Raw genomic sequence first — 18,656 nt, 5'->3', positions numbered from 1 at the left:
TTGATGAGTTTGTTTTATATCCTTGGAATTATTTTTTTTCTTTCTCGAAATCTTGAATTTTTTACCCGTTTCCATTATTGCTTAAATCATCTAAAACTGGGAAGATTGGCTGTTAGAATATTCTGAGAATCCAGGGTTACTTTTTTCCAAGGATCCAATATGGGATATATTGAGAGAGGGTCATACTAGAAATTTCACAGAAGTAAGAATTTTCATACTTACTTATGCTTATTGATAAAATGTGAGCAATGAAATTCTCAGAATGAATTGTAGTGCACTGATGTTGTTTGATCATTTACTCAAATAAATAAAATACTCACACTGTTTGTCCTGTTTCTCGCTTCTTCTCTCTCTGTCTCTCTCTCTCTTCCTTGAAGGTCTCAGCATCAGAGGAGCCCAGGAGGAGGACCCTCCCGATCCCCAGCTAATGAGACTGGACAATATGCTTTTGGCAGAAGGGGTTTCAGGTCCTGAGAAAGGTGGGGGATCGGCGGCAGCAGCTGCAGCCGCGGCAGCCTCTGGAGGTTCTTCAGATAACTCTATTGAACACTCAGATTACAGAGCCAAATTGACCCAGATCAGACAAATCTATCACACAGAACTGGAGAAATATGAACAGGTCAGCAGCCGCCACTCTCATAGTCCTACACAAACCCTCTATTGCTCTTCTGACAGACTGCGCTAACTAATTCTGAGGGTTGTGAGGGGTAGGTGTTAACAGAAAGAGCAGAATAAATAAGGTCAATGCAAAAATCCAAGTGAATTGTTGGATTCATGAAATGAAGTCCCTTTGCAATTTTAGAGGTGAAGCTAAACCTGTTTTATCCCATCAATTTGTTTTACTCATTCCTCACATTTACATGCCCTTACTACCACACCTGCAGCCATCCTTCCCCTCTAACCTCACTGCTTGGTGCTCGTCAAAGCTCTATATCATTAACAATTATGCACTGGCCTCATTCATAGCTATTATAACAACTTTTAAAGGGAAGCATTGCATAGTGAGCTCTGCCTGCTATGCGGTGAGCTACAGAATCCTCCTAGGAATTAATTCTTCAGGATTATGCCAGGCTAAAGGGAAGGAGCTAACTTGACAAAGTAAGCTGGTTCTGGCCTTTCTCTTTGAGGAGACCTCCCAAGATAATTACAGGTTTCCTGGGGCAGGGAACACTAGGCATTGTGTGCTAAATTCCTGATTAGAAAGTATGGATTAAAAATGCTATTCTCAGCAATTATATTAACTATACTTCTTTGAATCTAAGATATCTTTGATTTTAAGCCGTATCATGGTGTTATGTACCACCACCAAGAAAAAATTAACTGCCCAATTGAAGTATAACATGCCATTGATAGTAAAATGCTTCCAAACTTCAGAGATGTTAAAATGTGGGGAAAAATAAGTAAGTCTTAGATTCAGTGAGACAAGGTAAAATGTTGGTGGTTCATTTTAAACATATTTTAGTTGTTCGTTTAAAAACCTGCTTAGTTTGAGGAATTCTCACTGAAAGGTAATTTAAAAAAATTATTATGGAAATGTTTAAATGTGCCCAAAATAAAGAGAATATTAAGCTGAATGGTATGAAATTAACAAGTTTTTATGTCATAAACAGTTGTGTATTAGCATTTTTATAGAGTTCAACCTAAAATAAGGAACTGCCTAGATACTCATCATCCAGGTAAATAGTTATCAACATTCTGTCAATCTTATTTTGTCTATCTCCCCTTGCCCCCACTCTTTTTTTGGGGGGGGGTGGGTAGAGTATTTTAAAATAAGTCCTAGGCGTCATGTCATTTCACCCATAAATACTTCACTATGTAGTCAGGCATTTATTAAAGTCCAAACACCTTAGTGTGATGCCCTGGTCAGTTTTGATATTGATTTTTCTTCTAAGTTCCCTGTAAAGTTTCAGTTGTATATGTTATTATTTTCATTGCCTTCTCTAATATTCTGGATATGGTATTATTAAAAAAATGCTGGATTCTGTCCCAGAGGTGAGTGTGTTTTGAGGAATGGTAGAAAGATTTATGTAGCTTTATGTTAAAATACAATATAAATTAATATTATAAGACGTTATCTTTTTTCTGAGTAGGCTTTCTGGGATCTCATACTGTATCTCTAGTCTCATTCATAGGAATAATTTTTGGTAGAAGATATGCAAATAAGAATTTTGGAAAAGTGGTCTTGTGTATATATATGAAAAAAATTGGGCTTTCTGATTTGACATATGAATAATTGAGAGTAAACAAAATAAGTCATGGTTGAAAAGGTTGCCCTGAGCATAAACAGTAGAAAACAACTCTAATTTGTAGTATAACCCTAATTGCATAACTTTATGTTAAATACATCTGTACGTACTTACTAAATAAATACTATGAGTCACCTTGCATGGAAAGATCTATAGTATTAGGGGTCAAATGGCTCATCTTTTTAGCTGAGAAATTAAGGTGATTCCTTACTATCTTCTGCCATGTTTCTTCACACCAGCCTCCTTATTTTCTCCCTTTAGCCCTGTTGGAAGTTGGGTGAATCTGGCGTCAGTCATTTTCACCAAGGTTTTTGTTTTGTTTTGTTTGCTTTAAAAATACACATGTGCACACAAGTTCTTCATAGACTAATCTACAGTATGTATTTTTGTTTTAAATATCAAAGATTTAAAATGTAATCATGAGTCTTATTTCTAGATATGTTCAGTAGCCTAATAAAAAACCACTGAATGTATATTTCCTTTCTCATTTTTAACACTTTCAGAAGGAAAAATATAGATAACATGAAATCTTTGCAGTTTTACGGACAAATAAAGTATCATGACTAGTTGGCTGATTCAACAGAAATTTAGTTTACAATTTTTCTCCTGTAGGTTCTGAATTGTTTTAGAAAGAACATAGCAGCATTTAGTTCTCTTGAGCTGTCTTTGAAGCTGGCTTTTATTGCTCTTCTGTCTGTGGTTCCTAAGTTTGTTCAGATCAGTGAGTTGACATAAGATGGTCTTTTCTTTTCATATTTTTGGGATACAGGGCTTTATCTGAGATAGAACTTTCAGGGATATACTTTGGAGTTACTAGAAGGGCTACGAAGAACTGAGATGAAGGGGTGGCATTTCTAAACTAGATGGTGGCATTATAATTTACATTTTACAGATGAGAAAATGAGACTTAGGTGAAGTAATTTGTCCAGTGTCACACATCTAGTTAGTGTCAGAATCAGGTTTTGAAATCAGTTTCTGACAATATGCCTTCTTTTTCCATTGAATTATGCTGCTACTTATGTATGTTAAAGAATAAAATACAACCAAATTTTAAAGATCTTATTAGCTTCATTCAGCGATTCATGAATTGAACAGCATCTCATCTAGCACATAGAAAGGAGCTCCCAGGAGCTGTACGAAATGAAAGACTCTTACAGGCAGACAAGAGTGGGACAAGGAAGTGATACTAGCAAAAAGAGGGTCCGTTGTGGCAAGGTCGCCTTCCCTTAGGTCCTGGCAGAGTTTGTCAGGCAGATGACCTCATGGGTGCTGGCCCAGTAGTTCCAGATTGACTGGTTTAAGATTACATTCCTAGGAGACGCTGAAACTTGGGGCATAGCAAAAGTGACTCCCTTTTGGGTCTCTTACCTTGTTTTTAACGATTACAGTTTGCGAATAATTCAGATACGTTCTGATTTTTCTCTTATTTGCCCATGTTGGATTGCATTGGGGATAGGATCAGAGTAGAGATAGAAAAATAAACAACTATTTTAATCACTTTACAGACATTATATTTTTCCTCCTAAAAGTACATGAATATGGGTACTTTGAGTGACAGAATGCTTATTAGTAAATAGGAAGAACATATATGTTAAGGCAGAGGCTTTGTCAGAAAATTGTGTTGAGTCTTTTACTAAAAGAAATAAACAATATTGGAATTTTAGAGCTGTTCACTCCACTGTGTTTTGCAATGAAGCTGTAATGAAAATGTATCTGAAGCCTGTTTAGATTTAGATTGCCATAAAATTAACAAACACCGCCACTGCAGTAAATTAAAGTACCTTATAAACGCAGCCACATTTACAAAGCTAAGCAGACTAGAGCTACAGTTAGAGCAAAATTAAATCCAAGCTGCAAGGCTCAGCTTTCTGTGTATGTTTTAGGAATGGTACTGTTTTTTAAAATCCTGTCCTTCTTTTTTTCTCCAGAAAATGTCCTTTGATCATGTGTTTACATTACATAGGCTCAGATGTAATGCTTCTTAATGAGAACCATCTAGATTCACTTATAAATGCTTTTGAAATATTAGGCATAGAATATATATTAAAGTAAGATTCTTGAATATTACTATCACCTAAAAGGAAAACCAAAACTTACTTTTGTTGATCCTGACGACCAAGAGGAATATGATAATTTTTCAAAGCTTGCAGCAACTGTGTTGTAATGCTTTTGTCTTGGTTGCACTGCCTTCCTCTTTAGCTGGGAGGAAGACCTGGTTGCTTGTCTTCTTGTTGATTAGCTACAAGTTTTTTGTTTTAAAAGGAGGAAAACAAATTTTTTTTATTTTGTACACATGGGATCCCCATATAAGACCCAAAGGCAGCCAGACAATGGAGGCTTATATGGCATCCTGAACTATGGGATGGGACTAGCTACAAGTTTTGAAAAATGTTTTTACTGTATCTTTCAAATATGCTCTTATGATTAAAGGCCCGACTATTAGAATAGGTGAATTCCTAATGAACTTGAGCCAAGGGTCCTGGGAAGCCTGTTTTAAAGAATTGAGGGTCTTGTTTCCTCTGCCTCTCTACCAAAGGGAAATGGATACATTGGTTTTTGCAAATGAAATTTGACTTAGAGATTTGTTCTCAGTTAAAAAAGAAAAGATATATATCATGCCTTATGCAGCTCTCCCACTTTGCTTGTTCCAGAAGAAGTGCTTGTACACAAGCAATTCACTTCATAATTTACAGCTGCTATAACAGAGATGACATATTGAAAGCTATCTCCTATAATTATATTGAAATACATTTTTGCTGAAGGCAAAAGTGTTGTAAGGGTCCCAACCCTCCCCCAACCATCTGGGAACCTGCTTTCTGAGTTCGCAGATGTCTTTTGAATTCACCTCAAATCAGGTAAAGCACTGGAGCCACGCATGTACACTCAGTGTGCTCAAGACCAATTAGGTACTGTTTAGCTAATAGAGGACTTTCAGATTACAGGGGATTGCAGGGGGAATGGAGAATGAGTGTGCAACCTAAACCACTTAAAGGCATCATGGCCTTGTGCTTTTTGAGGCTCTCAACATTGTGTGTTTATATTTGCTGTCAAGATCTCCTTTGCTTGTAAAGAATTTTTTTTAATCAGGTTTTAAAATGCTGATGTTATTACATTAGACATTGTGTAACCCACAAACTCCTAATCCCATTTTGCTATTTTCTTAATAGCAAAAAAAAAAAAAAAAAAAAAATCAGGAAAGGTAAAAGGGTACTACCTGATGTAAACTTTATATTTATTTTTCCCAAACAAGACTTTGTCATTCATTGCTCCAAGAGAAGGGTTTTACTTCTTGTCAGCTTTCACGCTGCGTCTTTTCCTTGGCTGGAAGGAGTGTTTGAGTGTTCCCTTTTTTCCTCCAAGTTTCTAGTCTATTGGCTCTTTGTACCAAATGTATCTTTGACCACAAACTTGATTAATGAAATGAATTGTTTTATATTTGAATACTTTTCTTTTTTTTTTCAATTTCTTTGGAAGCAGTGTTTGTATTTATTCTGGCAATGGGAAGACACAACTATATTAGGTAATCAGAGTAGGGACTTACTTGCAGAATGACACACACAATATGAATTTCATAAAATTGTCATTTCTATTTTCAACAATAACTCCCATTTATTAAGTGTTAATTGTGTTCCAAACTCTTCAAAGAACTTAACATGTATTATATAATATAATCCTTACAAAACCCTCATGAGATAGGTCCATAAACCACGTGATTACGTTGAGACTTGTTGAGGTACGATAGAATCTAAAAAAGAGTGGTTATATGTATATGTATAACTGATTCACTTTACTGTACAGCAGAAACTAATACAACATTGTAAACCAACTATACTCCGATTAAAAAAAAAGATAGATATTTCATCTTTGCAGCTGTTTCTTAGGCATATTGGTCTCATTCTAGTTGGCTTAGAAAGTATCTTTCAATTTGACTCTTATCCTAAAACAAGAATAATTTGTTGATTTAATAAGCATTACATAAATACAAAATCTGTAATACTGGACTAGAGTTACTTGCAAGGTTATAAAGACATCTAGAAAATGGATGCTTGCAAATTAGAGAATCATCAGCTTTTAATAGAGATTTATTCTTTCTTTGAAGAGTGGATTTTTAGCATAGAGAGTGTTATGATCTGTTGTCTGCAATCAGCTTCTCTAGATGGTTACAAAAGGCCAGTTCAGTTTTTAGATTTGATCATGAACCATTTTAAAACTTCCTCAAAAATAAGTGCTTGCTCACCGTCTGATTTTACATTTTTATGTTCAGTGATGTGAACTTACAGGCAAGAAAGGGGTTGAATCTTGAATTCACCACCGAAAAAAGCATCACCACAAAACAAACAAAACCTGAAAACTAATTTTGAGTGTAAATCCAAATACATGTAGATATCGAGGATATAGTTTTACTAGCTAACAAATATCATTAACAACATTATAAAAAATCCATATATTTCAAATCCTCCATTATATTACTTGGTTTGTGTTTTTAAGGAGAAAGGAACAAATGGCAAGGAGAGAAAGGCTCATAATAAGAATTGGTTGAAAATATTTTTTATCAGATGAAGCATTCCACACTTTATGTTGACTTTATGTTATTACAATGTATGTTTTAAACAAAACATACATTTTTGTTACATTGTAAACAGAAATTATCTAGGATGTAAAACAATGCATCCTAGATAATTTTCAACAGCTGGATTAAGAGAAAAAGAGGTTTTTGCCATTACTCGTTATTCAGAAAATTCAAGGAATCAAAACTCTTCTTTCCTAAATCTCCCAATTGACCAAGTTGTTTCTACATTTGTATTGTGGACATTGACCAGAAAATTCTTAACTGACAATTTTACTTGGAAAAATAATAAGGCAATGAAAATTTTTTCCAATGTCTATTTTAATAATATAGTCTTGTAGGTATGACAGAGGATATGATAAATGTTTGAAGTGAGCATCTTACATTTTAAACAGCATTGATGCTAGTGTGTGGTTGGGTGGCCCTTCAAAACAACTCTGCAATCATTTGATCATTCTTACTGCACTTATGTGTTTAAAAAATGTATATCTTTTAAGGATCTGGAGATGAGGCAGTACTATGCTCTGCTCTGAAACTGGTACACATGATGCTGTAAATGAGGCTGTAATTTACTTTCAGTGGTATAAAGGAAAAAAATCACTTTGCCTAAAGTGTATGCATCTTTCTTAAGGGTGTACCCGGATTTTAATTATCTAAATGTAAATACTTAACGAATTTTACTTAGAGTAATGAGCTAAAGTGCACACTACATAAATGAGATGTTCTAATTAATCATGTGTGAACTACCGGTTTAAAGAAAAGCTATGTGAATTCTGTGAATGTTGGGCTATTGCCAAATTGCTAATCAGCATTTGCATTCATAGATGACTTCACTTAATAAGTTGTGAGACATTCAGCAAATGTTTTAGGAAATTATGAGTTTTTAGATGCAGAAACTTTTTGCTTTTAACACTTTTTTTCACACAAGCCTGTGGCTGCTTCTTAGAAACGATAGGCAAACATTCATTCTGAAGAGATTAAAATATAGCCAGAGAAAAACTGAGAGCCAGAGGAAAGCTGAAACAAACAAAAACCAAAAAAAAACCCTCAGGTATCACACACAGGAGTCTTGAATTATTTATCAAGACATACACTCTGTCATAGATATATGTTACCATAATGTTTGAGCTAGGTTTGTAGGAATTAGCATTATTACATGTGCAAATTAGAAATACTCCAGTACAGCTAGTTCTCAAACGTTTTGGTCTTAGGACTTGAATTCATTTTTTTAAAAAAATTGATTTATTTAATTTATTTGTTTTTGGCTGCGTTGGGTCTTCGTTGCTGCACGCGGGCTTTCTCTAGTTGCAGAGAGCAGGGGCTACTCTTCATTGCGGTGCGCGGGCTTTCCACTGCAGTGGCTTCTCTTGTTGCAGAGCATGGACTCTAGGCATGCGGGCTTCAGTAGTTGTGGCTTGCGGGCTCTAGAGCACAGGCTCAGTAGTTGTGGTGCACGGGCTTAGTTGCTCCACGGCATGTGGGATCTTCCTGGACCAGGGCTTGAACCCATGTCCCCTGCATTGGCAGGCGGTTTCTTAACCACTGCGCCACCAGGGAAGCCCATGACTTGAATTCTTAAAAATTATTGGAGACCCCCTAAGAGCTTTCGTTCAGTGCGTTGTTATCTATCAACATTTATTATAATAGAAGTTAAAACTGAGAAAAAAATAAAAGTATGTATTTAAGAAACAATGATAAACTATTATCTATTCACTATAATATTTTTAAAAGCCTGTGTTTGCCAAAAAAACCTCAACATTTAGTGAGAAGAATGGCACTGCTTTTACATTTTTGCAAAACTTTTTAATGTTGGGCTTAAAAGAAGTCACCTGGATTGTTATATGTGCTTCTACGGTCAGTCTCCTGTCTTGTGGTTGAAGTATATGAAGAACACCTGGCCTCACACAAAGATGTCATTGGAAAAGGGAGGAGTGTATTAATAGCCTTTCTGATAATTATGGATACTTTCCTCTGATATTATACCAAAACTTGACAAGTTGTATTGTCTTAAAGGTTAGTTATAATGAATCTGAAATCATATCAACGTTTTGTACTCCCTTCCTTTAAAATCCTTTAAAATTCCTTTAAAGGAATTCCTTAAAAAAAAAAATCCTTTAAATTCCTTTAAACTTGGTCTAGTGTGCACTTTGAATGGATCTTCTACCTATGCATTTTTTTGTAACATAATGCTTTGATCATTTGGAAAATATTGTTTCACTGAATTATGTACATCTTCTAATGTTAACACTTGGCATTATATAATATCAAAATATCATATTTACTAATATCAACACCAAATTATTCAGAAAGTCTGCTAGGAAACTATCAAGCTCAAGGTAGTGGATGCAAGTTTTCCAAAATTATAATTTTCACTTGAAAAGTCAAATTTCATCATTGGCACAACTGTTGTCGGCTGTTTTCCTTGATGTGACAGGCTTGCTTGGTTCATTTTTGAGAAAATATCTGCAAAATACCCAAGTCTGAGTAATTATAATTTGTTGACTTCGCTTTCAAATAAAAATGGTGTTCCCTGAAAAAGACAGCATCGGCTCACAACTTAAACTATCGCACAAGTGTTTTTTCTCAAGACAACCATCCTTCTATAAGCAATTGAAGTGCTTTTGGTGTGTTTACCGTTTTATCACACAGAATATTAAAGTCGTAGTCAAGGATTGAGATGTAATAAAATGAATGATTTCTCTTGCTTCATCAAGGACATTCCTAAGTGAAACTGACTTTTTTTTGTGGGTTTGTGTGAATGCATGGTGATGAAGAATAAAAAAGAAACATCAGAGATTACTAAGTATACTGTTTCCCAAAGAGTTTTTCTTACTTAGTACATTGGTCCACAAGATGCTGTAGAGCTGTGCTGTCCAATACGGTTGCCACTAGTCATATGTAGCTATTGAGCCCTTGAAATCTAGCTAATCTGGACCGAGATGTGCTGTAAATGTAAATATATACTGGTTTTCAAAGTGTATGAAAAAAAGAATGTAACATATCTCATTAACAGTTATCTAAAGATCTTGATTATGTGTTGAAATGTTAATATTTTTCATATATTGGGTTAAATAAAATATGTTAAAATTAATTTCACCTGATTCTTATTTTTTAATGTGGCTACTAGAAAAATTTTACATTTCATATGAGAAAAATAAAACACATTCAGAAAATAATCAGTGCAGTAGAAAAAACATTAAATGACCCCCCATATTTTTTTTCATATGTGGCTCACAATGTATTTCTTTTAGACAGCACTGCTCTAGAGAAAAGAGGTTTTGTGACCAAATTTATTTGGGAAAAGTTGGATATACCATTCTCCTTTGAAGATTTATGATGCATATTGGCATACTGGAAGTACTGAGGAATCCTGCCCCCACACCCCTCAAAAAAAAAAAAAGCATTTAAAATTTTGGTTAGCCCCATATTTCCCAAACATACTGTATTAACATTTTTTGGAATTAGCTGTAGAAGTGTCTATCAGAACTTGCTGATTCCAGTTTGCTGTTCTAGTTTACTTTCCTTCATTTTACTAATAAGAAAACTGAGGGCTAGTGTTTATTAAATTATGTAATTTGAAATTATATGAACATCTCTTTAGGGAAAGTATTGTACAAGAAAAAAAGATCTGTACATATATTTCTTGACAGGGTGACCACCTATTTTCAGCTTGGCACAAAATAGTTTAAGTTGACAATATAGTGGGGAAAATCTTAAATTTACTTTTTTCTTTATTATGGTTTCCTTAAAGATGGAAAGAACTTCCGATTTTAGAGCTGCAAAGTTCCTTAATGTTTTACTGTGCCATAACCTAGGACAGTAATTCTTAGCCTTTTAAAATTATAGACTGGCTGAGAATCTGAAACGAAAACAAACAAAAACCCCACAGATTGTCTCCTCGGGAAGGACAGATGTGCACACAACTTGAATAAGATTTCATGGAGTCATGGACATTCTAAACCTATCCATGGACTGCAGGTTAAAAATCCTTCACTTACAAAGGTTCAGGGATAATGTGTTTACAGATATTAATCAACATTACTCTTGAATTATAATACAAAACCCCACCAAGCCATAGATGTTTATTGGATGCATACTGTGTGTGTTGCACAAATCTATACTCTGAAGAACCCCAGAGTCACCACTCACAAGGAACTTTAAAATTCTTAAGACTTAAACATATTTTAAAAAAAACTTTGGTAAGCCAGACTCATTTTACCTCACCTTAGAAATATTTATATAAAAGCTCCATAAAAGCTTAAAGTAACTGAAACAGCCAGTGTACTTAAAAGGTTAGTTAGTTCTCTAATGAGCAGTTAGAAAAACCATCATGTGCTGTATGTTCGGGATATCTGTAGGGAAGTGGACATTGTTATATCTTCAGAATGCATCTTGCCATGATCAATGATTGTTCTGTCTGCTCACCCTACTAGAGGCATCTGTGCAGTAAGGTGCAGAATCTCCTGTCTTTTTTTTTAAACAAAAATGCCAGAAGATGTTCTTTTTATCCAGAGATACAGACAGATGCTTTATTTACCAAGGCAATACTGGATTTCTTTGTAGGCCCAGTTATGTGGTTTTATAGATCTAAATATAGGTGGGCTGAAAGAGACAGGGACTGAGGATTGTTAACTAAAAAGTTTGAGACCCAAATCTGATCCTTATTTTCCTGCTGCCCCTCCCCTGAGGAGCTGAGCTGCTTTACCCATGTTTTAGGAATGGCATATATCCACAAATAAGGCCCACACCACAGCTAAATTATACTAGGACATTGGCATGGTATCAGAGGCCCTTTACATGCTAGTGCAAATCTGAATTCCCTCTTCTCCTTTACATATTCTCTCTGTCCCTGTGGACTTGCTATATACCATGATTTCCAGGATATTTTCTTGTGCCTGAAATTCCTCTTGATTTCCACCTTTATTCCACCTTTCAAAAATCTTACCCATCCTTTAAAGCCCTAATGTCACTTTTCCCATGAAGTGATCTCTGCTTCCAGATGAGAATATTTCCTCCTTGGAACTTAGGAAGCACTTACTCATATTTTCCTGTGATACTTTACATGGTCTGCTTTGTTTAAGAATTCGTTTTTTATATATTTTATTGCACTGAAAGTCAGGTCCACATCTTGCTCATTTATGTGTCCTTAATCGCTCTTGGAGGAGTTTGAACTTCATAGTGTTTCAGTAGACATTTGTGGAATAAATGTAAAACCCCAAAGAAAATAGGAGGTACTTAGTATTAACAATTAACATATATTTGTACTTACATATAGCAGTTGGTAGAGAGCATCCTCCAGTGGGAAAACCTCATCTTGGAACAGGGACACCACAAGGGTGGTGGGAAGGGCAGTTGAGTGCTGTGCTTCCCTTGCATGCCTGGCCATTCATAGTTTCAGAATTCTTGCGCCCCATCTAACTATCACTGCCATTTCACAAGTGTCTTAGTTTTCATTTTACCCTACCTACTGCATAATGCCATTGGCAACTGCAAATGAGGTAGAAATTCAGATGAGTTAATGTCTGGGTGTGATAATACAAAATACCAGATTCCTAAGGAGTGATTTTTTTCCCCTTACAGGCATGTAATGAATTCACTACACACGTGATGAACCTTCTCCGAGAGCAGAGTAGAACACGTCCCATTTCCCCAAAAGAGATTGAAAGAATGGTGGGCATCATCCATCGAAAATTTAGTTCCATTCAGATGCAGCTCAAACAAAGCACTTGTGAAGCAGTTATGATTTTAAGATCAAGGTTCCTTGATGCCAGGTATGTGAGGCCACAAATCTATTGCATGGCTTTTTAAAATTTTTATTTTCACTCTGTGTATTATTTTCTGTAATCCTGGCCAATTGGTCTTAGATTCTTCTTTAATTTGGGTATAAGAGCTCTTCTCTACATTGGACAGGTAATTCACCTCATGGTGCCTGCACTGTCAAGCCTCTTCTTGTCTGGGGGTGGTAGTGCTATTAGCTGCCAATTTGGTGACTCAGGAAACAAATAGGATTAGTGCCACTACTAATGACTTAGTAATACATAGCCTTTCTTTCAGTTCTGATGCTAAAACGTATATTTAAGGATAATGTTCAGTATGTAACTTTGTTTTAATGCAGGTTTGTTTTCTAAGAACTTCCTGATGTTACGTTGCTTGTGCATATTAGAAAAAAAGTACTTGGAGATACTGATATTCCTAAGAAGGAAGTGGTATTATAGTTACCACAAAACCCCAAACTCTGTTTTTCCAAATCAAGAAGAAAGCCTGTGAGTTTCCCCTCTCAGGATACATATTTCCCTTTTATCTGAAGCTGTCACCAAGTTTCACAGGAATTAGGTAATAAATTGTATATGGTGTGTTAGACCTACTAGGTGACATAACAGAGGAACTGTCAAGTTCCTACTATATGCTGCCTCTGCAGAGATGCCTCTTGGGCATTGCTAAAGCTTGCAATCAATCTTCAACGGTGGAAAGGGGTTTCTATTTTGTTTTGTTTTCTCTCCCTTGGAATCTCACAGAGGTGATGATTATCGTCCAAATTTTACAATATTAAAGAAAATAGGTTAGCATCTCAACTGGAAAACAAGATGTGAGGAACAATCTTCATGCCAGAGCTCTTCCTTAGAGCCGAATAAGGAAACATATGCCACCTGATTATACTCCCGTTCTCCTGGTTAAGCCAAGACCCGTATCGCCTTTGGTTCCTCCTTCTTCCGTACTGAATTAGTCATTAGAACTCACCAGTGCTTTGTTTTCCACATTTCTCGTTCTAGCTCTTTTTTTCCTTCCATACTTGCACTGCTAAGTTCACGTTCATCCTTTTGTACCTAGACTACCACAGTAACTTCCCACTATTCTCCCTGCTTCCAGTCTTACTCTTCTCCCACTCATCCTCCATGGCCCTCTTATGATGCCCTAATTGCTTTACTTAAAAACCATAGCAGCTTTTCTTTTTTTTTTTTTTGCGGTAAGCGGGCCTCTCACTGTTGCGGCCCCTCCCGTTGCGGGGCACAGGCTCCGGACGCGCAGGCTCAGCGGCCATGGCTCACGGGCCCAGCCGCTCTGCGGCATGTGGGATCCTCCCGGACCGGGGCACGAACCCTCGTCTCCTGCATCGGCAGGCGGACTCTCAGCCACTGCACCACCAGGGAACCCCATAGCAGCTTTTCAATGCTGGGTAACTCACATGCACACTACTTAACCTGGCATTTGAGGCCTTATGTGACCTGCCCCCGCCCAAATTACTTTTTTGTTGTTGTTAAGATTTAAGTTTTATTTTATATTTTTCCTATTTAACCAAGGTCACTATGGAAACGTTGTAAAATGTATAGAATAGAAAGAAGGACGAGGGATAAAAGACAATCACTTTTTTACTACCCAATGGAAAAAAAAAGTCACTGTGAACGTTTTAGTATATTTCTTTCTGGTTTGTGGTACTTTTTTTTTTTTTAAATGTTCTTTGTGATGGTACAATATGCATAATTTGGTTTGCTTTTTAAAAAATTTACCATGGGGCTTCCCTGGTGGCGCAGTGGTTGAGAGTCCGCCTGCCGCTGCAGGGGACACGGGTTCGTGCCCCGGTCCCGGAGGATCCCACATGCCGCGGAGCGGCTGGGCCCGTGAGCCATGGCCGCTGAGCCTGCGCGTTCGGAGCATGTGCTCTGCAATGGGAGAGGCCACAACAGTGAGAGGCCCGCGAACTGCAAGAAAACAAAAAAATTTACCATGAATAGGTAAACATTTTTCATATAGTATAAACTCCTATTTTAAATGTTAATTGCTGAAGTCTACCAGATGGATATATGATAAATAATTAACTTAGCCATTTCTTCATTTTTGAGCATTTAGTTGTCCCTATTAATTTCCATGATAACTTCTTCCTTCCTTCCAATTCCTTTCTTCTTTCCTTCTACAAATATTTATTTGTGCTGAGGCTATAAAGGTAAACAGGATAGGTTAACATACTCGCCCCAATTGAGTTTACATTCTACTTGGGGAAACAGACAATAAACAAGTAAACAAATATGCTGTAGTATTCTGTTCAATAATGTAATGAAATGTGATAGAATGGTAAGTGCCATGAGGAAAAATAAAAGCAAGGTAAAGGGAGAGAAAATGATGGAGGGAAGGTACTATTTTAGACAGATTTTTATTGGAATTAGTCTTCCAGTGAAAATCTTTATGCATTCAACCTTTTTGATCTTTAGAATTATTTCCTAAGGATTAATTCTCAGAAATGGTATTATTAGACCAAAATGTGAACATTTTTAGTGCTCTTAATATATCACTAAATTGTTCTTTCCTGTGTTTAATCCAAAATGCGATACCTCTTGGTCTCATCTGTCTCCTCTGGCGAGAATTCTTCTCTTCTGCCTAACCACCTCTTCCACCACCACCCCTCAACCTCCACCTCCAGCCTTCCACAGCAAACCCTGTTCTCCCAACCATTTCCCCAACTTGGTCACCAGTAATGAATTGTCATCTGTGAGGGTGTGTAGCACGGAGCCTGGAACAGAGCTGGTGCTCATGTTGGTTGCATTAGTGAGACCTTGCTCAGCCTTTCAGGCCTGGCCTAAATGCTCCCTTTTTAGGAAGCCAACTTTAAGCACTCCACTGGACTCGTCCTTGCCGTCTCTTAAACACTGATACTATGTTTATACAATTTTCCGGACCGAACTTCATGCAGACTGCCTTTATTGCAGTTTTTCAGGATCATTTCTTCTCTTCCCGAGTAAGTCACATCGTCATTGAAAGCAATGGCCAACCAAGTCTTACACGTTTAGATTCCCCACAATTCCAGCAAGTGTCTTACACATAGTAGGCTGCAGAAAAATAATTTGTTGACTAACCAGATGAATGAATATTTCCACTTACTACTTATAATAGCTCAAAGAGTTAAGGAAGTAGCATCAGAAAACAAAAAACATTTTTAAATTGTCAACGTTGAGCATTTTAATTAAAAGCATTACATAACAAAGATATTTAAAAGTACTTTCTTCAGAAAGGAATCTTTTCTAACACAATTGCTATCCTTATTTCTGCGGATACTTTCCCATTCTTATCAACATGCATGCTCTTTTTTTTTAAACATAACTGCATTCATAATGTATACACCTAAATGATTTATTTTTCTTCCAAGAAGAGAAAGTAAGTTAACAAGCCAGAGTGAGCAGAGCCAGAGTGAGATGGTGGCAGAGCTTGGAGCAGAGCCCCTTCTCCCACAGAGACTGCCATCAGTAATGTTGTGATGCTGATGGGACACAGCCCTGGGACTGATGCACCACTGCACACTGGCCTGAGGCATAGCCATTTAGAGTGTGGTGAACCCTGGGGGGAATGAAACTTAGGGGAAATGCTTAATGGGCATTTTCTACAGAATGTTTTTCTAAAAAATAAATGAAGTATTAGACCGAGTTCTCTCTTATGCCTTCAAGTGAATGCAAATACTGAGTTTTGCTTCCATCTATTCTTGTAGTGCCTCTTAGCAAGCCCTCTACACTGAGAAGGCACGGTTTTTCTGCTCTAGGCAAACATGCTCATTCAGATATATGATTCCCTTGCTCTCTCTGGCTTTTTGTAAAGCCCTACTCACATTTTCTTGGTAATTGGACAAGCCGAAGTATGTACCGGTACAGAACAGTTAGGAATAAATTTGTGTAGGTCCCTCTACTCTTCTAGTAGAAGTGCTGTAGTTTGGATGCAGCCAGACTGCCTGGGGTAAGGTATTCTGTTCCGCCCATAAATTTGTTCTCTGAGGTTTTTTGATGTTTTCTAAAACCACTCCTAGGTAAAGTCGATAAATGAGCCAAACTTATTTCTGCTTTCCCAATATGTTTCTGCTCATTCCCCCTTTTGTAAGTCCTCATTTTCCAAAGAAATGCCCTTGTGTGATCTGCTCCACTGTACCCGGTCTTGCTGCTGGATTTCATGTTTTAGACTGAGTCACAAGCTCACATACTTACATATAACGGAATTGAGGGGAGTGGCTGGATGAGGGGCAGTGAGGATTAGAGCAGACGGGTACATATCTGAGGGGACAGCCATCACTTAGCTTTAGCCTGTGGTTGCCTTCTGATGATGTGGGCCTGGTGTGGCTGATCTTCCAATTTTTCATAAGAAGCCAGAAACTTAGATTTTTATGCTCATTATTGTGTTGTCTCAACAAACATTATCTGTGGGCCAGGTAATTATCTGTAAGTTTGACAGTTTCAGTATCTATTCTAGACCTTTTCCATCCTATTCACCCAGCTACCCACTCATCAGACTGTGCCTTTTCAAAGTGCCCCAGGTCAGGGCTTTGTTTTTCTTGTCAAGCAATGCCTGACTCCTGCAAAAATGCTGATTGCTATTCTTGGTGTACTTCTCTTTCATCTGTCTTCCCTCACCACCTCCCCCATCCAGTTCATCATCAAATCCTGTTGATTTTAATTCCCAAATAGATCCTGAATCTATTCTTCATCCCTCAGGAAACAATGGTTTAACCTTCCAAAAAATTATTGAAATTAAGAAGTTTCAGGGCTCATAACTTGAGATGTTTTGATCAGACCGAGATTTCTTGCTCCCTTGACTCTCCCTGAATGTTGAAACATAGATCACATACTTAACCTGCCACATTAGTGACATCATTTTAACTAGAAGAATCTCATAGGGTATACACATTTACAACTGCCTACTGACGCTGTCTTTCCTGAGTATAGGATATCACAGTTAAGATCATTAAGATTATTTGTAAGGCAATATTAAGAAAATTGTTCGGGGAAAGTGTTTTCCAGTTACTGGAGAATTTAATTTAAAGTGAAATCTGACAGATGCTAATTTTCAGGCTGGAATTCTTTAAAATCTTCAAAATAAAACCCAAATGTAAATGACATTTTTGCTATTTGAAATAAATTGTCAACAAATACTTGATCTTCTGACATTCTGCCACCCCCTCCCAGTAAAAACAAAGAATTTGTCCTCCCCTACTCTTTCCCTGTTAAGCAAACCATACCTCAGTCCAGGCAGTTGGCTGAAGCAGAAAAATCCAGAAATCCTTGATGTATTTTTTTTTCCTTACCTTCCTTCTCTGTCTTCCCCACCCACCCACCCCCCATCCAATTTATTATCAAGTCCTATTGCTTTTGCCTTTCAAATTGACCTTGAATCTTTTTATTTACATTATTCTCTCCCTATGCCAAGTTACCATCATCTCTCAGTTTGACCACTGTAGTTGTCTCCTTAAATATCTCTACATTTCCTTTCATCCCCTCCTTCAGCTATTCTCAGTAGTCAAAATAATCTTTTTAAAATGTAAAACTTAAAACCTTTAATACTTCCGATTGCACTTAAAATAAAATTCAGAAATCCATGTGGGGTCCACTAAGCCTGTGTAATCTGGCCCTTGTCCATCCTTCCAGACTCATCTCACATATTCCCTGTTTTTACTGTGCTCCAGCCTCCTCTAGCACTTTGGACTTTCCGAGCTTTTTTCCTGTTTGAAGACCATTCCCTCTGCTCATTCCTCTTCCTTCTACTCTTTGTCTGACTAAGTTATACACATTCTCCAGGCCTCAGATTAAATGTCACTCTTCCAAGGAAACCTTTCCTGACTCCATAATCTGTGTTAGGTTTCCTTCTTAGACACTTTCATTATACATTATACTTTTCCTTCATGGTACTGGACATAGTTACTGTAATTTATAATTATTAATTTCTGTGTTGCTTGTCTAATGTTTTTCTTTCCCCTAACTCTCTACTCTCTCTCTTAACCCTCTAATCCCCTGTGAGCTCCCTAATAGACCTTCTCTGTTTTGTTCCAACTGGATCCTCACTGAGTATCTAGAACACATTAGATCCTCAATAAGTAT

At 37.0% G+C, this 18,656-nt stretch overlaps 1 protein-coding gene across 2 annotated transcripts in view; it reads left to right on the top strand.

Moving 5' to 3' along the window:
* The window catches only part of PBX3 (PBX homeobox 3), a 231,861-nt gene that overhangs the window by 167,776 nt on the left and 45,429 nt on the right, over positions 1-18,656 (top strand). For both annotated transcript variants that reach the window (XM_030858661.2, XM_030858658.2), the window contains exons 3-4: positions 378-619; positions 12,394-12,584. In XM_030858661.2, coding sequence (XP_030714521.1) covers positions 378-619; positions 12,394-12,584 — 433 coding nt within the window. The remainder of the gene's footprint in view (positions 1-377; positions 620-12,393; positions 12,585-18,656) is intronic.

The sequence above is a fragment of the Globicephala melas genome, chromosome 6 (genome assembly GCF_963455315.2).
Source record: "Globicephala melas chromosome 6, mGloMel1.2, whole genome shotgun sequence".
In the NCBI taxonomy this organism is placed as follows: Eukaryota; Metazoa; Chordata; class Mammalia; order Artiodactyla; family Delphinidae; genus Globicephala; species Globicephala melas.
Note: the sequence above shows the minus strand (reverse complement) of the source record. Positions and strands in the feature narration are given on the sequence as shown.